This window comes from Odocoileus virginianus, chromosome 9 (genome assembly GCF_023699985.2).
Source record: "Odocoileus virginianus isolate 20LAN1187 ecotype Illinois chromosome 9, Ovbor_1.2, whole genome shotgun sequence".
Taxonomy (NCBI): domain Eukaryota; kingdom Metazoa; phylum Chordata; class Mammalia; order Artiodactyla; family Cervidae; genus Odocoileus; species Odocoileus virginianus.
In genome coordinates this window covers 6,502,972-6,529,053 of record NC_069682.1, presented here as the reverse complement: position 1 = coordinate 6,529,053, position 26,082 = coordinate 6,502,972, and the positions used below count along the sequence as shown (strand labels likewise).

The window sequence follows — 26,082 nt, the reverse complement described above, 5'->3', positions numbered from 1 at the left end:
GTGTTACTAAACTGATTGGATAACTTTAAGCATTCAAAATAATTGTAAACTGGATTGTAAATTGTAATTTTTTTTTAATTTAACAAAAGAAAGTGGGCAGTTCTGATACCTTGTTAGGAAGAAGAAAAACAAGAACCACTTAAAAAGTCTTTTGTGTTCTTGTTAATGAGGCATCAAATCCCAGAATGCCTCTCCTTTAAAATGGCTTCACATGTGGTTCACCTAATCAGAGGTTTCAGTGAGTGTCATAATGGACTTCAAGAGGCACTGTGATGCTATGGAATGATGTGTGTGTGTGTGTGGGGTGTGTGTGTGTGTGTTGGGGTGGGGGCAGACTTTCCTTCTAAACAGCTTTCCCCATCTGTAAACTGGTGATATGCTTTGAAAATTGTGAAGTGTTATATAAATGTTTTAGAAGTATTATTATTGTAGCAGGTAAAACTATGTTTCTTATTTTCCTTAAATAATAAAAAATTTTACTCTGAGGTATCATCCCACAAGGCAAATTATTATTGATCCCCTCCTTGTGCCTTCTTCAAGGTCCTAGGTGTGTTCTGGCATACCTACCCTGCCCAATTATTCCTGACGCTCACCCCTAGCAGTTCTCAGTCAGACTCGAAAGGTTTTAGAAAGACTCTGGGGAGGATGAGGGAGCGCCTCTCCCCCAATCCTGAGTACACACTGGCCATGGTATCTTCTGCTTCAGATAAGAGATCTGAGCACTAAAAAGCCCAGTATCTAAGATCCAGATAGCAGGATACACCAAGCCACCCCTTCCCTCGGAGACCTTGCTTCCTGTCTTCTGCTTGCAGGACTTTGCACCCCTTTTTCAGACTGGGAACATCTCTCTCCTTCCTATCATCAGAAACATCCATCTCTCTCCTCCATCCTCCAAGACCCTTTCAATTTCGTAGACAGCTTCTACCATCTAGCCAAAGGTAGGGTGATCTTGAAATGCAGAGGCTAAAAAATAAGGAGAGTGAACCCCAAAATAATATGCCAGCACATCATTTTTAAAATGTAAAACACAAAATAATGTCATTTTTCCTTGTTTGTCCATTTACAGTAAAACCGCAAGCAAAGAACAATTCCACAGAGGAAGGAGACCAGCTTTTTAAGACGGGCATCAAGATCCTCCAGCAGTCTAAAAGCCAGAAACAAAAAGCAGAGTAAGTCCACCTGGCACTCCAGCCAAGTTCAGTTTCCAGGTTGAAAAAAGAGAGCAAGCCAAAATCTGATTTGTCATTAGAAGCTTAATGGTATAACAAATAAGCTTATTTGCCTATAAACTTTTGTTTTTAAAAGGATCAAATGGTGTTTAAAGACTCCTACAAATTATCAGCCTAAACATGTGGATAGACCTTATGTGTGAAACTGCAGGCCCTACACATTAAGTGAAACGCAGAATAAAGGCACTGATCTGAGCATTCAAGCAAAAATATTGTTTTGGCTTTCATCGACTCAAGTGAAACAAAATATGTACCATTTGAAAAAAATATGTATTATTTGACCTAGAGTTGTTGTTGTTTTAGAATGCCTTGTGCTGCCTAACAGCTTTTGCGCCTCACTTTATGGTTTTCAGAACACTTTCGTGTATGTCATGCCATTTTACCCCAGAACAGAATTACGAGTTAAGAAGAGTTTCATTTTTACCCCCTTTAAAACGCTGGGAACAGAGATTCCAGGATGGTAGTGGGAGGTGATGACAAATGCGCAGCTGGGCGACGACCAGGCCGTGGCCACGTGGTCTCACACCACATCTCCTATTCCTTGTTTCACTTGTCTGCTCTGTCTAAATGGGAGGCAGAAGTATCTTTCCCCCCCTGTCCCCAAGATAGGGGCACAATCTGAAGTCCTATCAAGTCTCTAGTGACAACCTTGGAATTGAACTCTGGCTCTACCATCTACTGGCTGTGGGACAGAGAAAGTTACTTAACCACTTAACGCAGTCTAGCTCTTAGAACCATGTCCGACACGCAGTAATAAGGAGATAAGTGTTTGTTATTTTTATTTCTAGTCCTCTAACTGGTAAATGGAAGCTGTGGAAGAGAAGAAGTCAAGTGTGTCTTTAACCTTAATAGAAAGAATAAACTCTGAATCTCCAACAAGGATGTTTCTTTTGTTTTCACGCAGATTAGGCATACCAGCCCTATGGGATACTTCCCAGAGTAGTGGTAACGAACCCGAGGCAGGGCAGCTGCAGAGTCCATTAATTCTTTCCTAAAGCTCAAAGCCTTTGAGACAAGCTTAAGAGTGCAGAGGATAGGGTGGGGGGATTAAGTATGAACCTGGTTATCACAACATCACAACTTCCATTTTTCAAGCTCCTTCTTTGTGTGACTTGTTGTGGGATATTATTCTTAATTGTTCACAATGATATTGTAAAACATAAATTATTATCCCCAAATCATGGAGGAGGAAATAGAAGGTCAAAAAGATTTTGATTTTTCCAAAGTGACAAGAAAAAGGAAGTAAGGGATTTGGTCCTCTCTCTAGGGAAAGCTAAATTAGAAGCACTTAATAAGAGCAAAATAAACCATCCTCAGCAAAAACTCAAGCCTCACGCTAAGTGTCCCTGGGGACTGTCATGATGAGGATGGAGTTAAACCAAGCCCCCAAAATACAATCCAGCCTTAGAGGGAAGTCAGCTCATTTGGGTGTCACTGAGAAGATGAGTAAGAACAACAGGGAATCCTGAATCCAGCCTAGCAGGATGAGAGAACAGTGGCGTTCTGGGAAGGGCTTGTCCCTGAGATTCAAATTAGCAGGTGAACCCAAGATGAGGGGCCCCATTAAGTCCAAGGAACTCCTAGATTCAGCCTGATAGGACAAAATCACTCTTAGAAGGTTCTGCCTAACCTTGATAGGTGCCTTCCTTTTTTGACTTAAAGGATGGGGAGAAAACCCAGCCCTTCGTTGCAGGGCCATTCAGCAGTGCAGGAACCTTCCTGCCTACCGGGTATCACTCAATCTCAGGTTACTCTTTCCCGACCTATCCTGCCCAGTCCTTGCCCAAGAATCCGAGAATAGCTTATGCTTGCAGCAGCACAGACACGTAAGAGGGTACATAAACCTGAGTCTGCTGACCCTTCTAGGCTGGCAGCAGTGGAGAACTGAAACCAAAGCTCTTCATAACCAGAGACCCCAGCAGTTTCCCCAGATGTGTGAAACTCCTTCCGAGTTCAGGATTGTCTGCGTTCCATGTGAGCCAAATACAGCCAACTTCGCCATCTCTGATTCTGGTCAGGGAAAAGGCTATGCCCCCAGACCAAAGGGGAGTCATTTTGCTACTCTTCATCCTCTGCCCTGCCCGCTCCTTGCCTCACCACTTCTCACTGAGGGTAGCATAATTCACAGGTGCTACTAGTCCTTTTGCCTCATCCACACTCACATCTTGGTCTATTTCATTTGTTCAGTCTCTTCGTATGTATGCGAGGAAAATTGTTGAACAAGCTAGTGCTTTTAGAAGTACAGATGTTAAATAAACATATGTCAGGGAAACACAAACTTGTCTGAAAGAGCCGAGAAGCCTCTATGATATCCAAGGTTAACTGTCATTAAGACTTACTCATCAGTGAGGAAGGTTTGGAGATAAGCTTCTGACGTGTCCTAGAGATGCATGTAGCCTCCCCTTTCCCCAGTACCCACTCAAGCATCCAACACCAAATCCTCTAGAGACAATCCAGGCACCTAACTGAACTTTCTTTTGTGGACCTACCTCTCCTTCCCAGTTTCTCCTACTTTTTCCCTGTTGGGGATTGCAGTCCAGATCTTAATCCCACCTAATTTGCCACAACTTTTCTCCTACCCTGGGTCCAACTTCTGGTATTCCATATATCAGCTTGGACTGCCCTGATAGGGGACAGATGTACCCCCTCCTCCCTCAGACTCAAAGTCACCTAGAGGGATTGGTTTTGCAAATTTTTGCTGCCTTTTTGGACCAGAAAATACATGGACTCCTGGCCCCTGCAGCCCATCTCAAGTTTCTCTGCTCTGGACCGTGTTGGTACCCTTCTAGTCCAACAGATTATGTTGTTGCGGCAACAAGGCATGTGACAGAAGAGCTTCTGGGAATCTGTACTTGGTACCATACCTGTCCCGTGATGCCAAACTCGTGCAGTCACTGTCCTTCGAAACCTTCTCTCTTATTAGCTTCTGGCCCCCAGAACTTCCACTTGATTTGACCACGGCTAATTTTTTGCTAGATCTCCTGGCTTCTTTTGGTTCCACTGGGACCTACTCTCTGTTTACCATCCAGGACCCTAATGCTTACCTGGATAGCTCTCACCCTTGGCCCTTCTGGCCTATTCTATTCGGCTCCAGCCTTTGACCATGAGCAACTTATTTTAGCAACAGCATGGGTAGGGGTATATAAAGCTGAGTCTCCTAATCCTTCTGAATTTGTAGCTATGGTAGATTTGTGTGTTTATTCCTGTATTTGAGTCAAGGTCACAGGCAGAGGTTAATGCTTTGTGATCTTACTGCTACCAAACGGGAAGTGATAAGAATAAAAATAAATCCTCAAAGCACTCTCTGTCTCCAACACAAGTTTTGACCTTGCAAGCCTCTCCATCACTACTTGTTACACAGATCAGGTCTGGGTGACTTCTGACCAGGACTCATAAAATGTACTGCAAGGCAATCCTCTGGTATCTATATTTGTAATCACTAACTTTATGTGATTTACCCACAAATTATAGGAGAACAATTACCATGCCATAAAACTTTATGCAATAGTCTTAATAATAATTATAGCTGAATTTATTGAGGGCTTACTCTATATCAGGCAGCATGCCAAGAACTTCACATGGATTATCTCATTGAATCTTCCCAGCAGCCCCATGAAGTAGATGCTATTATTATCCAATTTTATAGATGACAGAGGCACAGAGAAGTTAAGTAACTTGCCTGAAGCTCTCAAACTAATTAATGGTAGATTTTAACCCAGTCAGTCAGACTCTAGAGTCCTAAAAATCATTATGGTTTTGTTTGCTTATTGTTTTACCACAGAGTCTGGTTTTGTTGTGCTAAAGAATAGTTCAGAAAATTATTTTGGAATGTGAAGGGACAGTTGTTCTTATGATAGTAACTTCTTAGGTGTGACATTGCAATTTTGATTTCTTAAAACTGATTTTAGTTATATTGTTCAGAGTTCATTTTATAAATCAAATACTCATAAGTAATGGGATTTACTGTGGGAAGGTTTACTCTTTTAGGACAAATGCCCCAGTTTTTCAGTCCACTTGGTATACAAGCTTGAAGCATGGATGATATAGCTTAAATATTTTTCCTTTTCAGCAGCTTCATCATTTGTCAGATATATTTGAAATTATAGTCTTAGACTGACTTAGGGCTGAAAAAAATCTTCTGGTCTAGAGATGTAAGGGACTATAGTTAAACTGTAGTGTTAGTAGCAATGTCAACCGAGTCCTTCTTGTTAGAAGCAGAATGAAGGAGGAGCAGAAATTTTCATTTTTGATACTCACACTTCTAACTTCATATTCTTGAAACAGAGCCTACATATTCTTTGCCAAAGCAGCTGACATGGGAAACTTGAAAGCTAAGGAGAAAATGGCTGATGCTTTGCTATTTGGAAATTTTGGCATGCAAAACATTACAGCAGCTATCCAATTATATGAGTCCTTGGCTAAGGAAGGATCATATAAAGCCCAAAACGTGAGTTTTGAGAGAAAATTGTATCTTGAATAGCTACCTCCTGAAATAACTAGACAAATCGCATGTGCGAGGAGTTGAGCCTCTGTTGCACAAGCCCAGGCCTGGGAAGTTACTGCACTGCCCTCAGCGTTCCGCCAGGACCCAAGGCAGGGCCGGCGGGTCCTCCTAGCCCCTGTGACTCGCGCTCTAACCCCCTCCCCGTCTTCCACGTCCACGCGTGTGCTCTAAGATAACGCGAGAACTCCAAGCCCCTGACATGGTTAACTTTTATAAAAAACACTCTGTATTTACCTATGCAAACAAATATGGAACTAAAGCTATTTCTTTAGGATGATGTTTGCCTGGTTTTTACTTGGTTTAAGTATTTTACAAGCTATATAGATTTGCTTTTCTATTTTAATGTGTGTTTCATTTTATGGGGCTTTCTTGGCATCTCAGCAGTAAGGAAACTGCCTGCAGTGGAGACACAGGTTTGATCCCTGGGTCAGGAAGAGCCTCTGGAGAAGGAAGTGGCAACCCACCCCAATATGCTTGGCCTGGGAAATCCCAGGGACAGAGGAGCTTGGTGGGCTACGGTCCACGGGGTCACAAAAGTACGACATGACTTAGTGACAAACCAACCAACCAACATTTCATTTTATTTCCAGAATAACATAAGCATTTCATAGCAAATCTGGAAAACAATGAAAACAAAGCCAAAAAAAAAGCCTCTCATAAGCCAACCATCCTGACTCCACTACTTGTGTATTTCTCTTTGGCTTCTTCCTCTTTTTACAGCATCATCATCACAGAGCAAGTGCATACATTGTTTTGTTTCTGGCTACCTGTACTTGGTGCGGTAGCAAAAGTATGTTTTCATGTTCTTGGTCTTCTTAATGAAAACATTTCTTTCTGATTACAGAAGAAATTTATGCTGCTTACAATTAAAAAACAACCCTGTGAATTCAGAAAGTTTGAGGAAGGGAATAAAAATTACCTAAAAGCTTTCTTCCCAGAGATCTTTTTTTTTCCATCCAGTACATGTAGAAGCTAAGCTTTGGAATCAGACAGATTTAACTTCAAATCCACTCTACCACTTTCTACTTAACAAAATCCTTTCCCCCTCTGCGTGAGGATTTGACCTTTGGTTCGCCCTCTACTTCTGTTTCCCTGGTGATATGATAGGAATAAAATGTTCACTATGTTTCCAGGTAGTATTACTTGTCGTTGAAATGACCTCTGCTTGGTAAACTACCTTGGGAGAAATGCTCATGAACTATACGTACCAGATGATGTGGTGATTCTTGCAGCGACCCTGGGCAATGAGGACTGACTATGCCTACAGGGGTTGTTATACAGGGAATGAGGCTTTCATGTCAGGGGGGCTGCCACACCACCCAGTGCAGATCTCATCTCCTTGAGCCTGGTCTGTCGTCTGAGGGACTAAAGATGAGGGCTGCTGGAGGACTGTGTGACCAGCCTGAAGCACTCCTACACAAAGGAGGCTGATGCCGCCCTCTGGCAGACTCTGGTTCCTATGCTACGTCCGCCTGAGCAGACTGACAGGTGTAGCCTCTTGTGAGTCTGTACGTTCATTTGAACCAGAAGTTGGACCAGAGGAACTCTGATGGGTGTGGCAACCTCCCTAATTTCCATCTGTAGAGTTAGGATAATGATAAAACTCTGGGTACTGTGTTTATTTGGTTCGCTACTGTATCTCTCCGAGAAGGCATTGGCACCCCACTCCAGTACTCTTGCCTGGAAAAATCCCATGGATGGAGGAGCCTGGTAGGCTGTGGTCCATGGGGTCACTAAGAGTCAGACATGACTGAGCGACTTCACTTTCACTTTACTTTCGTGCGTTGGAGAAGGACATGGCAGCCCACTCCAGTGTTCTTGCCTGGAGAGTCCCAGGGACGGGGAGCCTGATGGACTGCCGTCTATGGGGTCGCACAGAGTTGGACATGACTGAGTGACTTAGCAGCAGCAGCAGCAATTGTATCTCTAAAAATACAGTGCAGTGCCTGGGGCAAAAAAAATATAGCTGAATTGTGAATTAATTCATGATGAGTGAATTAACAAAGTTGTGAGGATTAAAATAATGTGTGAAAGCACTTAATGCCATACCTGGAACTTTATTATCATTCACCAGAAAAAAATACATAAATATTATTATTACTCTCACTATTATCCTTCTAGAATTTTTTCTATAACTTTGTAGAATGTTTCTTTACAAAAATGGGACATACTTTAATTACTGTTCCCTAATCAGCTCTTGATTCACTTAATAATATATTGAGTTGGCCAAAAAGTTCATTTCGGTTTTTCCGTAAGCTCTTATGAACAGACTTTTTGGCCAACCCAAATAGATCTCTTTCCCTGTGAATAGATCCCATATTTGATTAATCAAAAATATAAAGTTCCAAAAAAACCCCAAATGTTATCATCATGTCCACCACTACAAATAATATTACCTAATACCTAGGTAATGAACTGGTGGACATGTGCTTTCTCAGTGGATGTATTAATTAAGTCAACAATTGTTTCTTGGACACTTACTATGCACCACACACAATCTTGTTGATCAGAAGAAAAAATTAATAGATCAAAGTCCTTATGGGCCAATCTTAAATATAAACAAATAATTGCAGCACAGTTTAGGTGGGCTAGAGTTAAGGTATAAAGTGCTTTAGGCACAGAAAAGTGTCTGACTGGCTTTGCCTGGGGCAGGTAGAAAAGGCTTCAAGGATGAATGGAACATTTACACTCAGTCTATTATACTGGATATAGGCAACATGAAGGATTTGTCTGTACTTGAATGACATATTTGATGCAAGGTCAAAACACTACTCCCAGAAAAGAAATCCCAAATTAACATATCAGGTACATTAAACATATGGACTGAGAGCTAACATCAGAGTTTTACTCCACATGCTCTAGGTAGTATGGTTCTGTGGCATGGACCACAGACAAGGAGGGCAAGAAAACAAAATGTGGATGAGGACAAATGCTTCACCTGAAAGGCCACCATTAACCTGATATACAAAATTTAGCCACACTGTTTGTTGAAGTGCTGTGATACTGATTGGAAAAAGTCTCTGCCCCAAGCTCTTATGCTATCCCTGACAACCTGAACACCCTTATTCTTCTCTCAGACTCCCCTTCCTCACTTTAGCTCCCCATGATATTGAACCAAAGTGTTATCCAGGTGGGCAGGGAGCCTAGAGGACCCTGGTCCAGTGCTACAGCTGGATTCTATTCTAATGGATGCTGGATTCTATTCTGAAATTTTAACTATTATCCCAATCATCGCTACAGAAAAATCTATTTCCAACAGCAAATCCTTGTGCAGTTGATTTATCTCCTTGTACAAAGAACAGTTAAAAATATTCTGTGGTACAAACATTGCTTTGTTTGATGGCTGGTTTCTGGGACCAGGCTGGCCACATGCCATATTGATCACAGTTCTCTAACAGGACCAGCCGGTTGACCACCTTTCCTCTCAAGCTGTTTGTGCCAGGTTGATATAGAAAATGTTGCTGGGAACTGTGAGGACAACGTAGCAACAGAAATGTGGCTAAAGAAGCTGAATTGTATACTGAGAATGACAATGAAAGCGAGTGAGAGGGATAGATGTAAAGATAGAGAAAACGAAGACACCCATCTCTGGGGAAGAGGTCAAGGGCAGTTGGAAATACTGAAGTGTAATAGATGGTAGAAGCCAGGGCACCAGAGGGCTCGTGGAGCCCTAATTCAACAAAGAAAACAAGAGAGATATGAATTCAGATTATAAAGTGGCATTGACGGGGTAGGGGGAGAAATGCAGTTTCCGGCTATGTATAAAAGGGAAGCTGATGGAGGGAAAGAGGCATAATCATTTCTTTTCAGGCACCTTGAATGGTTCATCTGACAAAAAATCCAAATAAACTGAAAGAAATCCCAATAAGGGCAATAAAAGCAACTAAGATTGTGAACAGAGTTCGTTGAATTGATTTTCAAGAAAACTGTAGCTTCTGAATAAAACTATTCATGAATTAGTCTTCATGAAAATGATGAAAACTGAAGAAAGTACAAGAAAAAATAAAAATAGAAGATATAAGATATTACACTATACCAGCTAGAGATAGATAAGTTTTATATTTTTTATTTCTCTGATTCTCATTTAGGGAAGCAGAAATTCAGAATTAGGAAGGCTCACTCTTTTTTTAATATTGATGAACTGTTTCAATATGAAACTTTGTTAATTTGCCAAACAAGAAGGTAGGGCCTAAACCTCATTTGCTTTAAGAATCAAGAAATTGCTCATTCACATTGTATCACCTTAAAATTGAATCATGGTAATGACTATTAGCACTGTGCTACAACTGGAAAAAAAATCATTTTAGTATCAAATAATCATTTTGATAATTCTAGGATTACCTGTGTAGAGCATTTCTTTTTGATGTAAATCATCTTTTTGTATTAAGAATACAAAAAGGAACAGAGTTTTTCATCCGGGTTGATTCACATTTTTGTTTGGCTTGCAATTTAAGCTAAAAAGAATGACCACAGATGCTTTCAAGACTCATAAAATAATTACAATAATTAAATGCTTGATCTTTTTTCTCTTTTGATTTCTTATATAGAAAGTAAAAGGAGGAATATTTAATTTTTAAACTGTTATTATGGAACCTGAGTAATTTACTTTGAAATTGATTAAAATATCCTCTACACTTAACTCTTTTAATTTAAATCCCAGATACTATAACACAGCACAGTGGTTGAATTCGGAGTCTTATAAACACATCTAATTTGCAGAGTTTGACCTTTTAAAACTACCATTGATGTCATCACTATAGCATAGCTTCTCTTCAACTTACAACAATTTTTTTTTTTTCTGGGTTAAGATTTAATCATTCTATAGTCCATCTCATTTCACCTCAGCCTTATCTCCGAAAAGACCGAAGACAAAAAACTTATTACTGTAAAGTTGTTAGGTGACCGTGCCAAGCTGTAAAGAAATAGGACAACCCTGACTGTAATTGGCATATTTACTACGTGATAGTCTGTGGCATCTTTTGTCTTCCACGAGGGCCTGCCATGTTTTAAAGTGTGAAAAAAAGTGGAGCCTTCCAGAGAAATAATTCAAAATCACTCATTGTTATTTTTCTGCTAAAGAGAGAAGCATGCTCTTTGAGGTGATTATTTGAAGCTGCAAAAGTCATGGTTTTAGTTCCTTGCTTTGTAGTCTGAGCATTATACAGAGAAAGCACTCCCCCGCAAGCATAGGATGGAAATTAACTCCCACACAATCCACAACCTCCCGGCCTCACAATTTTCTCCAAGAGGATCAGGCCAAAAAGCTGGTAGGCTCTGCACAAAATGATTCAGTGTTGGTGAAAGTATCTTAAAATGCACCATCAACTAAGTAGAACAGAATCTTCACTTTCTTATACAAAGGTCAGTATATTTGTGTTCTATCAGTTTCTACATACACAAGATTCTAAATTGAGCAGAATCAAAAATTGCTAAGAGCTGCAAGAAAACTAAATTATTTAGCCAATAACATTGGCTAAAGATATTTTTGCAAAGAGCCAACTTAAACATTTTAAATATAACTATAGAGGTTAGCGGAGTACCAGGATTCCAGACGCCTTTCATTTGTAATAACAGCCTTTATGATCAACTTTCCTAAAAATGGAACCTTTGAGACTAAAGAGAAACTGATGGTATCATAATTTTTTTTTAGTTTATGAATTAAGTAGATTATAAATTTTAAGCCACATATTAGAGCCATTATGCTTTTAGGAATTGAACTCTCTGCAGTCAGTTTCTTAGTTTAAAAAGTAACATAGTTCTTTGTCCTTGAAATTATAATAAAATGTTTAAGAAATTAATTATTTTATGTTTTGATGAAATTATCAGACCTTGTTGTATCTTGATTTTAGGGAGACGTCTAACAAAGTCTTGGATTATATTACCGTAAACTAGATGAAAAAGTAGAAATGTGGGCTTTGATAATAGTGAATAAAGAGTATAGACTAATGAATTTATGCCAAGGTGAAAGCTTTTCTGGCAATCCACCACAGGACACTGCCTATAAACTTGAGCTCTTCAAATATTCCATCAACTATTAAGCTGAGTGCGTGCATGTGTGCTAAGTCGCTTCAGTAGTGTCCTACTCTTTCAGACGCTATGAACTGTAGCCCACCAAGCTCTTCTGTCCATGGGATTCTCCAGGCGAGAACACTGGAGTGGGTTGCCATGTCCTCCTGTGTCTAATACCAAATTGTTCTTAATATGAAGCATGAAAAGAAATCCTAAAAGAGGATGATGTGAAAGCGCTACACTCAATATGCCAGCAAATCTGGAAAACTCAGCAGTGGCCACAGGACTGGAAAAGGTCAGTTTTCATTCCAATCCCAAAGAAAGGCAATGCCAAAGAATGCTCAAACTACCTCACAGTTTCACTCATCTCACACACTAGTAAAGTAATGCTCAAAATTCTCCAAGCCAGGCTTCAACAGTATGTGAGCCATGAACTTCCAGGTGTTCAACCTGGATTTTAAAAAAGGCAGAGGAACCAGAGATCAAATTGCCAGTATCTGTTGGATCATCGAAAAATGAGAGAGTTCTGGAAAAACATCTATTTCTGTTTCATTGACTATGCCAAAGCATTTGACTGTGTGGATCACAACAAACAGTGGAAAATTCTTGTGGGGATACCAGACCACCTGACCTGTCTCCTGAGAAATCTGTATGCAGGTCAAGAAGCAACAGTTAGAACTGGACATGGAACAACAGACTGGTTCCAAATCGGGAAAGGAGTACGTCAAGGCTGTATATCATCACCCTGCTTATTTAACTTATATGCAGGCTGTGTCATGCGAAATGCAGGGCTGGATGAAGCACAAGCTGGAATCAAGATTTCTGGGAGAAATATCAATAACCTCAGATATGCAGATGACACTAAGCTTTTGGCAGAAAGCAAAGAACTAAAGAGGCTCTTGATGAAAGTGAAAGAGGAGAGTAAAAAAGTTGGCTTAAAGCTTAACATTCAGAAAATTAAGATCATGGCATCCAGTCCCATCATTTCATGGGAAATAGATGGGGAAACAGTGGAAGCAGTGGCAGACTTTATTTTGTGGACTCCAGCATCACTGCAGATGGTGAATGCAGCCATGAAATTAAAAGATGCTTGCTCCTTGGAAGAAGTTATGACCAACCTAGACAGCATATTAAAAAGCAGAGACATTACTTTGCCAACAAAGTTCTGTCTAGTCAAAGCTATGGTCTTTCTATTAGTCATGTATGGATGTGAAAGTTGGACTATAAAGCTGAGTGCTGACGAATTGATGCTTTTGAACTGTGGTGTTGGAGAAGACTCTAGAGAGTCCCTTGCACTGCAAGGAGAGCCAAACAGTCCATCCTAAGGGAAACCAGTCCTGAATATTCATTGGAAGGACTGATGCTGAAGATGAAACTCCAATACTTTGGCCACCTGATGCGAAGAGCTGACTCATTGGAAAAGACCCTGACGCTGGGAAAGATTGAAGGCAGGAGGAGAAGGAGATGACAAAGGATGAGATGGTTGGATGGCATCACCGACGCAATGGACATGAGTTTGAGCAAGCTCTGGAAACTGGTGATCGACAGGGAGGCCTGATGTGCTGCAGTCCATGGGGTCGCAAGGAGTCAGACACAACTGAGTGACTGAACTGAACTGATGGAAAGAAAGGTGTATTATCAATGATATGCATAAAAGTGTGGAATGAACCTCTAAAATGGTGATAGGAATGATAAACTTACAAATGAGCAGAAGCTTGAAAATATTAGGAATGTCAAAACAGACTATTATGTCCTGACAAAAAATAATATTATGACTCTGTTGAGAAGAGGAACAAGAAGAGAAAAGAAGAAAGTCATGTAGATGACCTAAATCTTTATCTATCTTGTAGCAAATCTATAGCTAAATGTGTGAAAAATATAAATTAGCAGCAAGTAGTAGCAATTTATCAGGAGTCATAATGGTGATAATTATCAGAAGAAAACAGCCAAAATAATTAAAAATAGTTTTCTATGAAGAAAATAGGGAGTTTCCGAGAAAGGAGCAGGGCATTGCTGTTTAAATTTTAAGCCCTCAGAAGTATTAGAACTTTAATTTTTAATACATATACATCTCTTAATTTGATAACCAAGAAATAAAAAGTTAAATTTAGATATTCATTCTTCCCCCACAAAGGAATTATTCTTAAACAATAGACGTCCTCTCCCACTGAAAAGAAGCCAACTCCTTTGGAAAATTTCAAATTCAAGGTGTGGGGCAAAAAATGTACAAGATAATATTGAAACATCTTATCCTATCTGATAGCAAAGAACTTGTCAGAAAATACCAGGGTTGAGAATTCCCTGGCAGTCCAGTGGTTAAGACTCAGTGCTTTCAGGTGGGCTTGTAACTAATTCAAACAAGAGAGCTTGCTGGAAGTAATGCTACAAATGAAAGCGGAGTCGTAAAAAGGATACAGCTCTGCCCTGCTCCCGCTCCTCAGAGTGCTCAGTCCTGGAACACAGTCACCATACTTGGAGAAGCTCATATAATAGAAGACGTCCCATGTTGTTGCTCTGGCTGTTAGCCTCTGATAAGATCTCAACCAACAGCTAGAATCAACTGCCAAACGTGTGAATGAACCAGAATTCTGACTATGGCAACTCCAGCCTTTGAGTCTTCCAACTAAGGCCCCCATATCATGAATCAGAGAAAAGCCATCCCCACTTTACCTTGGCCGAATTCCTGACCCACTGAATCCTTGGCATAATAAATGGTCATTATGCCACCAAGTTTCTGAGTGATTTGTTACACCAGCCACAGTAACTGGAACAGATACATTAATGTTTAGAATTGAAAGGACAGATTGCAGTTTTCTCAGAAGCATCCGATACCTTGGCATCCTTGTTGAAACTCATTTGGCCACATATATGAGGATTTATTTCTGATCTCTTTACACTGTTCCATTGGCCTGTATGTCTGTCTTTATGCCAGTACCATCAGATTTTGAATCACTCTAATTTGTAATATATTTTGAAATCAGGAAGTGTGAGGCCTCTAGCTTAGTTTTTTCCCTCAAGATAGATGAGCTATTTTGTGAGTTTACATATGAGATTCTGTATAAATTTTAGGATGGTTGTTTCTATTTCTGCAAAATGGCAGAAATAGAAATTGAGATTTCAACAAGTGTTGCACTAAATCTAATCCCTCTGGATATAAAGAGGCAATGTTATTTCTTCTAATACATAAACATAGGATATTTTCCATTTATTTATGTATTTTCAGATTTTTTTCAACAATGTTTTATAGTTTTCAGTGTACAAGCCTTTCACCTCCTTGGTTAGTTTATTCTTAAGTATTTATTGTTTTTGATGCTATTGTAAATGAGACTGTTAATTTCCTTTTCTGAATATTCATTGTTAATGTATAGAAAATCTATTTATTTTTGTGTGTTGATTTTACATCCTATGCTTTTTCTAAATTTATTAATGTTAGCAGTTTTTTGTAAATCGTTAGGGCTTTCTACATATAAGATTATGTCATCTGTGAACAAAGAAAATTTTATTAATCTCTGTCTGGTTGTTCTATCCATTTTTGAAAGTGGGGAATTAAAATCTACTGTTATTGTATTAGTGTCTATTTCTTCTTTCAACTCTGTCAATGTTTGCTTCATGTATTTGGGTGCTCTGCTCTTAGATGCATATATATTTATAATGGTGATATCTTCCTGGTGAATTGATCCTTTTACCATTACACAGTATCCTTTATCTCTTGTGACAGTTTTTGACTTGAAGTCTATTTTGTCTAAGTATGATCATCCCTCTCTTTTGGTTACAATTTACTCTACGATAGAGTATCTTTGTCCATTCTTTCACTTTCAGACTATGTGTGTTTTTGTATCTAAAATAAATCTTCTGTAGACAGCATTAAGTTGGGTCTTGTTTTCTTATCCACTCAGCCTTTTATGTCTATTAATTGAGTTTAATCCATATACATTTAGAGTAACTTCTTAAAGGGAAAGACTCATTACGGCCATTTTGTTCATTATTTTCTGTTTGTCTTATAGTTATTTTGTCCTTCTTTTCCTCTCTTGATGCCTTCTTTTGTCTTTCATTTATTTTTTGTAATGGCATGCTTTGATTCCCTCATCATTTTTTTGGTGCATTTTCTACAGGTATTTTCCTTGTAGTTACTCTTTGTGTGTGTGTATTAGTTGCTCAGTTGTGTCCAACTCTTTGTGACCCCATGGACTATAACCTGCCTGGCTTCTCTGTGCATGGGATTCTCCAGGCAAGAATACTGGAGTGAGTTGCCATTCCCTTCTCCAGGGTGCAGTTACTCTTGGAATTACATAAAACATCTTATTGTCATGACATGCATGCTCAGTTGTCCAGTTGTGTCTGACTCTCTGTGACCCCATGGACTGTAGCCCACCAGGCTCCTCTGTCCATGGGGTTTTCCTGACAAGAATACTGGAGTGGGTTGTCATTGCCTCTTCCAGGGGATCTTCCCAACCCAGGGATTGAACCCATGTCTCCTGCATCTCCTGGATTGACAGGCAGATTCTTTACCACTGCACCAATCTATTTTAAATTGATATTGACTTAACTTCAATCACATATACTCTGCTCTCCTCACATTTTATGTTATCAGTGACACAAATCATATCTTTTATATTTTGTATCCACTACCATAGTTTTTTAGTTATAGTTATCTTTTATTCTCTACAGAATTAAAAGTGACTTATCCACCACCATTATTATATGATTCTGTGTTTGTCTATATATTACCAGAGAGTTTTATATTTTTGTATGCTTTTGTGTTATGGCTAACATTCTTTCAACTTGAACACCCTTTAGCAATTCTTGTAAGGCAGCTCTAGTGTTGATGAATTCCCTCAGTTTTTGTTTACCTGGGAATTTCTATACTTCTTCTTCATTTTTTAAAATTAGTTTGACCAGATATACTGTTCTTGGTTGATAGCTTTTTTCTTTCAGCATTTTGAATGTTTCATCCCACTCCCTTCTACCCTGTAATGTTTCTGCTGATATATCTGCTCATAGTCAAATGGAAACGTCTTTGTATGTGACTAGTCTCTTTTCTCTTGCTGCATCTAGTGTTCTGTGTCTTTGACTTTTGATAGTTTGATTATGATATATTTGGCATTGGGCTCTTTGAGTTCATCCTACTTCAGTTCAGTTCAGTTCAGTCACTCAGTCATGTCCGACTCTTTGCGACCCCATGAACCGCAGCACGCCAGGCCTCCCTGTCCATCACCAACTCCCAGAGTCCACCCAAACCCATGTCCATTGAGTCGGTGATGCCATCCAACCACCTCATCCTCTGTCGTCACCTTCTCCTCCTGCCCTCAATCTTTCCCAGCATCAGGGTCTTTTCCAATGAGTCAAGCTCTTCGCACCAGGTAGCCAGAGTATTGGAGTTTCAGCTTCAATATCAGTCCTCCCAATGAACACCCAGGACTGATCTCCTTTAGGATGGACTGGTTGGATCTCCTTGCAGTCCAAGGGACTCTCAAGAGTCTTCTCCAACACCACAGTCCAAAAGCATCAATTCTTCAGTGCTCAGCTTCCTTTATAGTCTCACATCCATACATGACCACTGGAAAAACCATAGCCTTGGAGTTCTTTGAATTTGAATTTGGATGCCTATTTCCCTTTTCAGGTTTGGGAAGTTTTCAGCCAAATTCTCTTAAAATGCTCTCTGCCCCTCTCTCTCACCCCTCTGTGACCCCCGCAATGTGTACTGCCGTGTTGCTGTATGTAATAGAGTGTTCGGTTTGCTGGCGTCCTGAAGTGCTGCAGTCGGTGGTAGTGCAGGTTCTCTAACGTTGCAACAAGTCTCTGAGCTCTCTTTATTGCTTAGAGGTCCCTAGCATCTAAAGCGTTCCAGTTCTGCCAGTGCTGTAAATCAGATGAGATGAAAGTCAGATCTTTGATCAGCTACTCCTTGAAAGTCCGAATTCCTATCCCGTTTTTCTCTTTCCTTCCTGCTCACACCAAGCTGTGCTGGCTTGGGGAGGGGTGATTGCAGATTAAATAAAATGGCTTTTCTGACCTATTTCAATGGGCCGTTCTTTGCTGTGAGCCTGACTGGGTGGGTAACAGTGATTTCTTAACTGGTTTCTTGAGTTCTCATAAAGGCTTTTTGGACTGTATATTTTGGCTCCATTGGAGGAACAAGGCCTGGGGCTTCATATTCCACCATCTTGATCTGTGTTCAGACTTTGACTTTTTATTCAATATAATTTTTCCTGTTCAAACTTTTTATATCTGTTACAATTTATTTTTAAAATATGAAGAAAAATATTCAAATTCAAATTTTTACATATTGGAGAAAAATGTCTTTACAACTCTTAAAAGGCAGATACATGCAGAGCATTGGTTTATATTATTTTATCACTATAATTATTCTAAAGTTCAGTAAGTATTAGCTTATTTCCACATGTTTTATAAAAAGCTTCCATTATTGTTACCTTTTCTAAATTCGCACCGCCTTAGCAGAAGTATAATAATGCAACTTGCTATACTATAAGAAATAAGTTAACGACACAAGTAATTATAGAGCAGACATTTAAAATAGTCCTTACTAATGTTGGTAATAACTCTAAAATAAATGGATTTATTGAATTTTTCTTTTTCTTTTGGGCTTTAGGCCTTAGGATTTTTGTCTTCTTATGGAATAGGAATGGAATACAATCAAGCTAAGGTAAAGTCATTCTATTTTTTTTGGAACAAAAGATTTCTTTAAAGGACACTGAATAGACAGTCTACTCTTTGAGTGAAGGGCTCACTCTAGAGTGGTGGGTAAGAGCATAGCTCAATAGTTGGAGAAGGTTAGGGCCTGAATGCCATTAGCTTCCTAATGTTCCATATTATAAAGTTTCAGATAATATCTACTCCATAGGGATTTCGTGATGTTTTAAGGAAATATCATGTACAATCCCCTTTTCACAAACTTCAGAACTGCATAAGCCCTCAGTGAATGGCAGCCATCTTTAAAGAGGAAGAGAACGAAATTTGGAATTTATATGGGAGTAGCTGGAGATTCATTGCTGGGCTAGGAATAAAAAAGCAGTTTTTGGGTTTGAGTTTCAAATTTAGATGTCAAATAATTTTTTTTTAACTTTAGGCACTGATATATTATACCTTTGGAAGTGCTGGAGGAAGCATGATGTCACAGATGATTTTGGTTTGTAATTAAATATTCTTGAGCCCAAATAGGTGTGTTATAAATATAGCATTGTCAGAATATTAAGAATTTATATGCCTGTGTTTTAGGGGTACAGATATTTATCAGGAATCAATGTTCTACAGAATTGTGAAGTTGCCCTAAGTCATTACAAGAAAGTGGCAGATTATAGTGAGTAATCCACATAGTTTATTTTAAGATAGAGAGACTTACCAAGAAATTAAAAAAATAAATCAATACTGGTTGAAATATTTATGAAAGTTATTTAAAGACTGTGCTTTAACATCAGTTATAATACAGTTCTTTCCATACAATGTGGAGTTTCTGATTTCTTAAGTTACTTTTCAAAAAGTTCTAAATGATTGTACTCATCTTTTATTTTTTTCAGCTCATGTCTCCAAATAATTCTGTTTTACTTGATCCTGTGATCTTCTTTCCTTAAACTGAGAATTTAAATATAATCTCAATAAATATTGAGTAGTTTCTATAATTCAACCATTTCAAATATAGGATATCCTTGTTAAAAAATTCCTGAAGCTATGGATGTAAATACATTGTACAATGTATGTGCAAGATACATACATTGGCAATCTCTATCATTGCATTTGAGAACAATTCAAGTAACCATTACTCTATTACCCTATCCTTTGTCTAAAAAAAAAAAAAAAAAAAAAAAACAGAGCATGAGGTTAATTACATATTTCTAGAATTTTCAAAGTTGCATGTAATATTTCCACATGCAGCATCACTAAACTGGACTGCATAATAGAGTATTAAATAAAAGTCTAAGAAGTGAGTAAGCTAAAGTTCATTTGCTTAGTTTCTATAATCATAATAACATCTAAATTTACATCTTTGTCATGATTAGGATCTGAGAAAAAAACTGCTTTTGAATTTAAGATGCTTTATATATCAAGATGTTTTTATGTGCTTAATGAAACTGAAATTTTTATATATATATCTATATTTCAAACTGCTGTTTTGTTAGGTTTACTCAAGCATATTTACAGTTTACTTTCAGACTATCCAAAGGAAATAAATAAGAAGCAGTTCTTACTCTTATATTGTAGTTTCAGGATGCCCAGAAAAAGTCAGTGATTGAAAGGTTGGTTGCCTTCTTCCAACATCTATCTTCTTTCCTGAGTCTGCCTGGCTAAGGACTTCAGTAGGGTCTGACATATATTGATACAATGATTATATTGGTTACAAAGAATAGGTAGTGTCTTATACTTTTCTCAGAACCAAATAAACAAAATTAGAAAATTTCTGTCTCCTAAGGATATTTCTTTTCTGTTAGTAGACCTGATCTCGGCATAATTTAAAGAGAATAATCCTAATAGTGCTTGCTCTAAGATGAATGTTATATATTGCTCTGGCTTGTTTCTGTTCACAGTTGCTGATAAACTGGAAAAAAGTGAAGGTATTCCAGTGGAAAAAGTGAGACTAACTGAAAGACCTGAAAATCTAAGTTCTAACAGTGAGATTTTGGATTGGGACATATACCAGTACTATAAATTTTTGGCAGAAAGAGGAGATGTTCAGATACAAGTAATGTATACAGATGAGCTTAAATTTTTGAACATTTTAATCACAAAGGCCTTGGTTCTCTCTGAGTCCTAGAAGGGTTAACAACAATGCCCCATCCTGAATAGGAAAGGGAAGAGAACCCCCTCCTCTTTGTTCTGCTCATTTTTTGTTCCCTAACTTGTAGTTTCTTATAGCTTATGAAGGAGCCAGTTGCCATAGTAATGGCATTTTTTGGGCACTTACTCCTAAAAAACTTATTAAAAAAAAAAAAAACCTAGATTGTAATTATAGAAAAAAGGTACCATAAATGTTGGTTTTAATATGAATGAACTCTTATCAGGAGCCAGAAGCAGCCTGTCTTTGGAAATGAGAATAGAAATGGGACATCATTTATGTGACCTTTGAGAGCCAAAAGTTAAGGTCACTAGTGTGCCTGGGTATTGCTGCACATCATCAGGCCAGCTTCCTGCCCCTGAAGAAGCTGCATACCCAACGTCAACCATTTACCCAATAAAACACAGTTTCCTGCCTCTTTTTAAGACACACTAACTGCAGCAAACTGGATCGATGTACTATAGTAAAATCATCAGGTGATTTTTTTTCCCTTTTTCTCTGTTAAAATGAACACTACTGCGAAAATCATTTTCCAAAACTCATTTCTAGGTATCTCTCGGACAGTTGCATCTAATTGGGAGGAAAGGTCTGGATCAAGATTACTATGTAAGTCCATCTCAAGCTCGAGTCGTGTGGGTGGGAGGACAGGGGTGAGAGGCTGAGGGTGGGTGGAAGAGCTGCTGGGGAAAGCCCACCGCGGCTTCCCTTGTCAGACCTGCTTCCCAGCTTCGGAAGGAGAACAAAGCTCGGTGGAGAAAGCACTGTTCTACCTGCCTCTATGTACAGAGGGGTAGAGGCCTGTGAAACAGTAGCTGGGGCAGGGAGTTTCCGGGCTCCCACTGAACCCGCCCACTTCCCAGGCAAACTCACAGCTGCCCTGGGGCTGGGTGGGGAGGACACGCTCTCTCCCCTAAGGCCAGCTGTGGCAAGTCCACCTGGGAGTTTCCTGCCAAGGAGCCTGAGGACAAGCCTCAACCCCCTGTAGCTAAATCAGAGGACAGGCTGCTTCCAACATAATTGGGTATATTATTAAGCTTCTTTAGAAATTTGTAAAGCTCCTTTCAATCGCTTTGCTTAACCTTACTTTATACCAATGAAGTTAGATGATTAATTAACAATTCAAATATATGGTGGAGAAAAAAGAAAATAAATTTAATCTACACAGGATCCTCTTCAGTAAGATGCCAAAGCCCCTGGATGAGGTCTTGTCTCAACCCTGATTGTAGTTTTAAGGCCCTAGATCCCCACACATCTGGGGAAGTAACTGAGATTCTTCTTAAAAGATGACTTTGTAGCCCTTGTCATTTTATAGGGCCATGTGCCCACCATCTCAAAGGAGTATTTGCTCTACTTCAATCCCAATGGCTAAGCAATAGAAATAACTACTTTTCCAGCAGTTACATAAAAATCTGAACTGCTATTACTTTCTATTTCACTTTATATTGTTATTTTATGAATGTATCTTTGACACTATAGTTTGTGTTTTCTATGAGGTACTATATGCATTAGATAAATGTCAAAGTTAGCTTTATAAAATGTAATAAAATAGGTAGCAATTGAAATAAACATATGCATCCATCCCAGGACAGCTCAACTGAAGTTCTTTAACTAAGGTTTTAGCTTCTTGGGTGAGAACTTCTGGATTCACAATATTATGCCAACATCAGATTTCAGCCTGTAATGAGTTTCTTCTGCTAACTACAAGATGCAAAACTGGGAGGAAGTTCCCATTTTCCATAAAGACAGAATTTGATTGTGAAGGCACCAAAACCACGCCTATACAGAATGCCCCCTAACCTTTGTAAAGTATATAAAACCCCACAAAGCTAAGCACTTCACTCAACTGCAGCTGCATGAGATGGGAGCTATTGCTGCCTCCAGGTGAGAAGGAGGCGCAGTCCCGAGGCTGGCAGCGGAAGAGTCTGGTGCCATAGCAGCAACAGCGAGGCAGTCAGGCCTCAGCTGAATGGCCCAGACAAGCTCTGCTCTGGGCTCATTCACACGCATTAGCTCTGTTTTACCGATGAGAAGCTGAGGCTGGATAGATGACGTAAATTGTTTCAAATCTCACAGCTAGGTAGTAAGAGTGTTAAGAAATAAAAGTCCAACTCAGTATTTCTGTATTCAAAGCCTGTGCTCCTTTCATTAAAACTTACTTAAACTCAAGTTAAAACTTACTTACTTACTCTTGACCTGAGCAAAAACAAGAAACAAGTTTAAAAAACATTAGCCATTGATATCTAGTTTCCTTATTCATAAAGCAAGAAAAAGGAATGATGTAATCACTCAGGTTGCTTCTAATTTTCTGTTGGTAGGTTGGGCCCCATTCTTCCCATCCAGACATCTCAAAAAGACTGGTTTAATTCCAGAACCATCCCAGCAGTTAGGCAAGCACAAGCTGATCCTTCCTGTTTTCCTTAGCCTAAAGAAACCTGAACTTGGATGAAGGATTCCTGTCAAGGCATCAGACCTCAAGACTCATTGGCTTACCAGTTAGCTTAGGCTGCCATCATAAACCACCCCCAAACTTAGGTAGCCTAACACAACCACCATTTATTTAATTCACGATTTTGGCAGGTCAGTAGTTATGGCTGGGTTCAGCTGAGTAATTCTTCTGATCTTGGCTGGGCTTGTTCACACATCTATAGTTTGCTAGACTTTTGGGCAGGGCTGGCTGATTTATGATGGCCTGGTCCATGGCAGCTAGGATGACTTGGTCTCTCCTCATGCTCTCATCCTCCAGCCAGCAGGCCCACGCTTTTTACATGGCAGTCAAATGTTTTACAAATGCAATAGTGAAAGTCTCCCGAGGCCTAGGGTCAGAACGGTGACAGAACCAATTCTGCCATATTCTTTTGGCCAAAGTAAGTTAAAAGCCCAGCCAGCATTGAAAGAATAGGAAAAAGAACTTCTCTTAATAGGCAGACCTGCAAAGTATTATGGCTATTTTTGCAACTTGCCACAGCTTAGCTGCACCAAAATCAACTTGGAATAGTGTGAAATGTGCAGAGAGGAGTGGGAAGATCTCCCCATGGCTAGCTTCTTATCCTTAAAATCTTACTTCCTCAGAGAGGATTTTCTTAATCAATTCTACCTTTTTTTTAATCACTTATCCTATCATGCTGTGTTTATTTTTCTCTAGACCCTCTCATTCCTTGTACATTACTGATCTTGGCTTGTTAACTGTCTTCCCGCAGTGCAATGTGAATTCTTATCCATCTTATTCACTAATGTGTGTCCTATACTTAGATCGGTATCTGGTACGTATTAGGTACTTACTGTCTACTGAATAAATGAATGACAGCATCCTAAGAATTAGGTGTTATTTCTCAGCCTAAGAATCACCACTTGAGCCAGTATGCTAATGTTTTAGTCCACCAAAGAAAATTATTGTGAGGCTCTTTATAAATATAAGAGATGCCTGCTTGTTGTTGTCCAGTCACTCAGTCATGCCTGACTCTTTGCGACCCCATGGACTGCGGCACGCCAGGCTTCCCTGTCCTTCACCATCTCCTGGAGCTTGCTCAAACTCATGTCCATCAAGTCGGTGATGCCATCCAACCATCTCATCCTCTGTCATCCCCTTCTCCTCTTGCCTTCAATCTTTCCCAGCATCAGGGTCTTTTCCAATGAGTTGGCTCTTTGCATCAGGTGGCCAAAGTATTGGAGTTTCATCTTCAGCATCAGTCCTTCCAATGAATATTCAGGACTGATTTCCTTTAGGATGGACTGGTTGGATCTCATTGCAGTCTAAAGGACTCCGAAGAGTCTTCTCCAACACCACAGTTCAAAAGCATCAATTCTATGGCACTCACCCTTCTTTATAGTCCAGCTCTCATATCCATATGTGACTACTGGAAAAATCATAGCCTTAACTAGACGGACCTTTGTTGGAAAAGTAATGTCTCTGCTTTTAATGTGCTGTCTAGGTTGGTCATAGCTTTTCTTCTCAGGAGCAAGCGTCTTTTAATTTCATGGCTGCAATCCCCATCGGCAGTGATTTTGGAGCCCCCAAAAATGAAGTCTGTCCCTGTTTCTGTTGTTTCCCCATCTGTTTACCATGAAGTGATGGGACCAGATGCCATGATCTTAGTTTTTTGAACATTGAGTTTTAAGCCAGCTTTTTCACTCTCCTCTTTAAACTTCATCAAGAGGCTCTTTGGTTCCTCTTGGCTTTCTGCCATAAGGCTGGTGTCATCTGCATATATCTAAGGTTATTGATATTCCTCCCAGAAATTTTGATTCCAGCTTGTGCTTCATCCAGCCCAGAATTTCACACAATGTACTCTGCATATAAATTAAATAAGCGGGATGACAATATATAGCCTTGAGGCATACTCCTTTTTCCAATTTGGAACCAGTTTGTTGTTCCATGTCCAGTTCTGTTTCTTCTTGTCCTTCATACAAATTTCTCAGAAGGCAAGTGAGATGGTCTGGTATTCCCATCTCTTTAAGAATTTTCCACAGTTTGTTGTGATCTACACAGTGAAAGACTTTAGCATAGTCAATGAATTGCAGAAGTAGATGTTTTTCTGGAATTCTTTTACTTTTTCTATGATCCAACAGATGTTGGCAATTGATCTCTGATTCCTCTGCCTTTTCTAAATCTAGGTTGAACATCTGGAAGATCTCAATTTATGTACTGTTGAAGCCTAGCTTGAAGAATTTTGAGCATTACTTTGCTAGCGTGTGAGATGAATGCAATTGTGCAGTAGTTTGAACATTCTTTGGCACTGCTTTCCTCTGGCATTGAAATGAAAACTGACCTTTCTCAGTCCTGTCCCAGCACTGTCCAGCAAATTAAAAATCAAAATACCTAGAAATGACTAGCTTGATGTTTTCACCCTCCTCACTGTTTGACTGAATTAATTTCTCTCATGAGTTGTCACTATAGGCAACACTTTCACCATCTCCTCCCCACAAGATTCTTAATTATTGGAAAGTATTGTATATGCAATTCTTGATTACATTGTCTTGAATTTGTATACATACATTTTAATGTTATTTGCATTTCTAAATATATACAGGCCCAGGATGAATTGGATTAGGAAAAGCTGGGTGTTTTGGTGCATGTTATGAAAGTGGATAAAGCATAATTAAATTACACCTAGCAGAGGAATAACACCAAATATGTAAAGGCAACTGCTTTGTCCACTCTGCCGTCCATTAAAAAGAAGAGAGCTAACGCTATCCCTTTTAAGAGTATTTTACAGAGCCTGAGATAAAAGAAGTATTCCCAAATGTTTTTAGAACAACACATTTTCTTGGCATTTCATTCTAGAGGAAACATTGCAAACTGATTGAACTAGGGATTTTCTCAGAACCAATGAAAAATCATTTTCAGTTTAAAAAAAAAGGCAGATGTGCATTCAAATAATAAAACTTCACTTAGCATAATGCCTAAGACACACTATATTTCATCCTGAGACACCATCAGTTATAAGACACATTATGTTTTACTGAGCAAGAGAAAACACTGCCAATATAAATTTTATGATGCCATTGATAGTAAAAAATGTCCTGATTAAAATGATAGATGGGGGGTATACATC

General features: G+C 39.2%; 1 protein-coding gene across 4 annotated transcripts in view; it reads left to right on the top strand.

Annotated features, from left to right (window-relative positions):
- SEL1L2 (SEL1L2 adaptor subunit of SYVN1 ubiquitin ligase) overlaps positions 1-26,082 on the top strand; it is a 116,669-nt gene that overhangs the window by 60,728 nt on the left and 29,859 nt on the right. For 3 of the 4 annotated variants that reach the window (XM_020908786.2, XM_020908785.2, XM_020908783.2), the window contains exons 4-10: positions 1,067-1,169; positions 5,514-5,676; positions 18,353-18,406; positions 18,830-18,889; positions 18,979-19,060; positions 20,283-20,437; positions 21,080-21,136. In XM_020908786.2, the coding sequence (XP_020764445.2) occupies positions 1,067-1,169; positions 5,514-5,676; positions 18,353-18,406; positions 18,830-18,889; positions 18,979-19,060; positions 20,283-20,437; positions 21,080-21,136 (674 nt within the window). The remainder of the gene's footprint in view (positions 1-1,066; positions 1,170-5,513; positions 5,677-18,352; positions 18,407-18,829; positions 18,890-18,978; positions 19,061-20,282; positions 20,438-21,079; positions 21,137-26,082) is intronic. The other variant, XM_020908784.2, reaches the window with a different exon arrangement.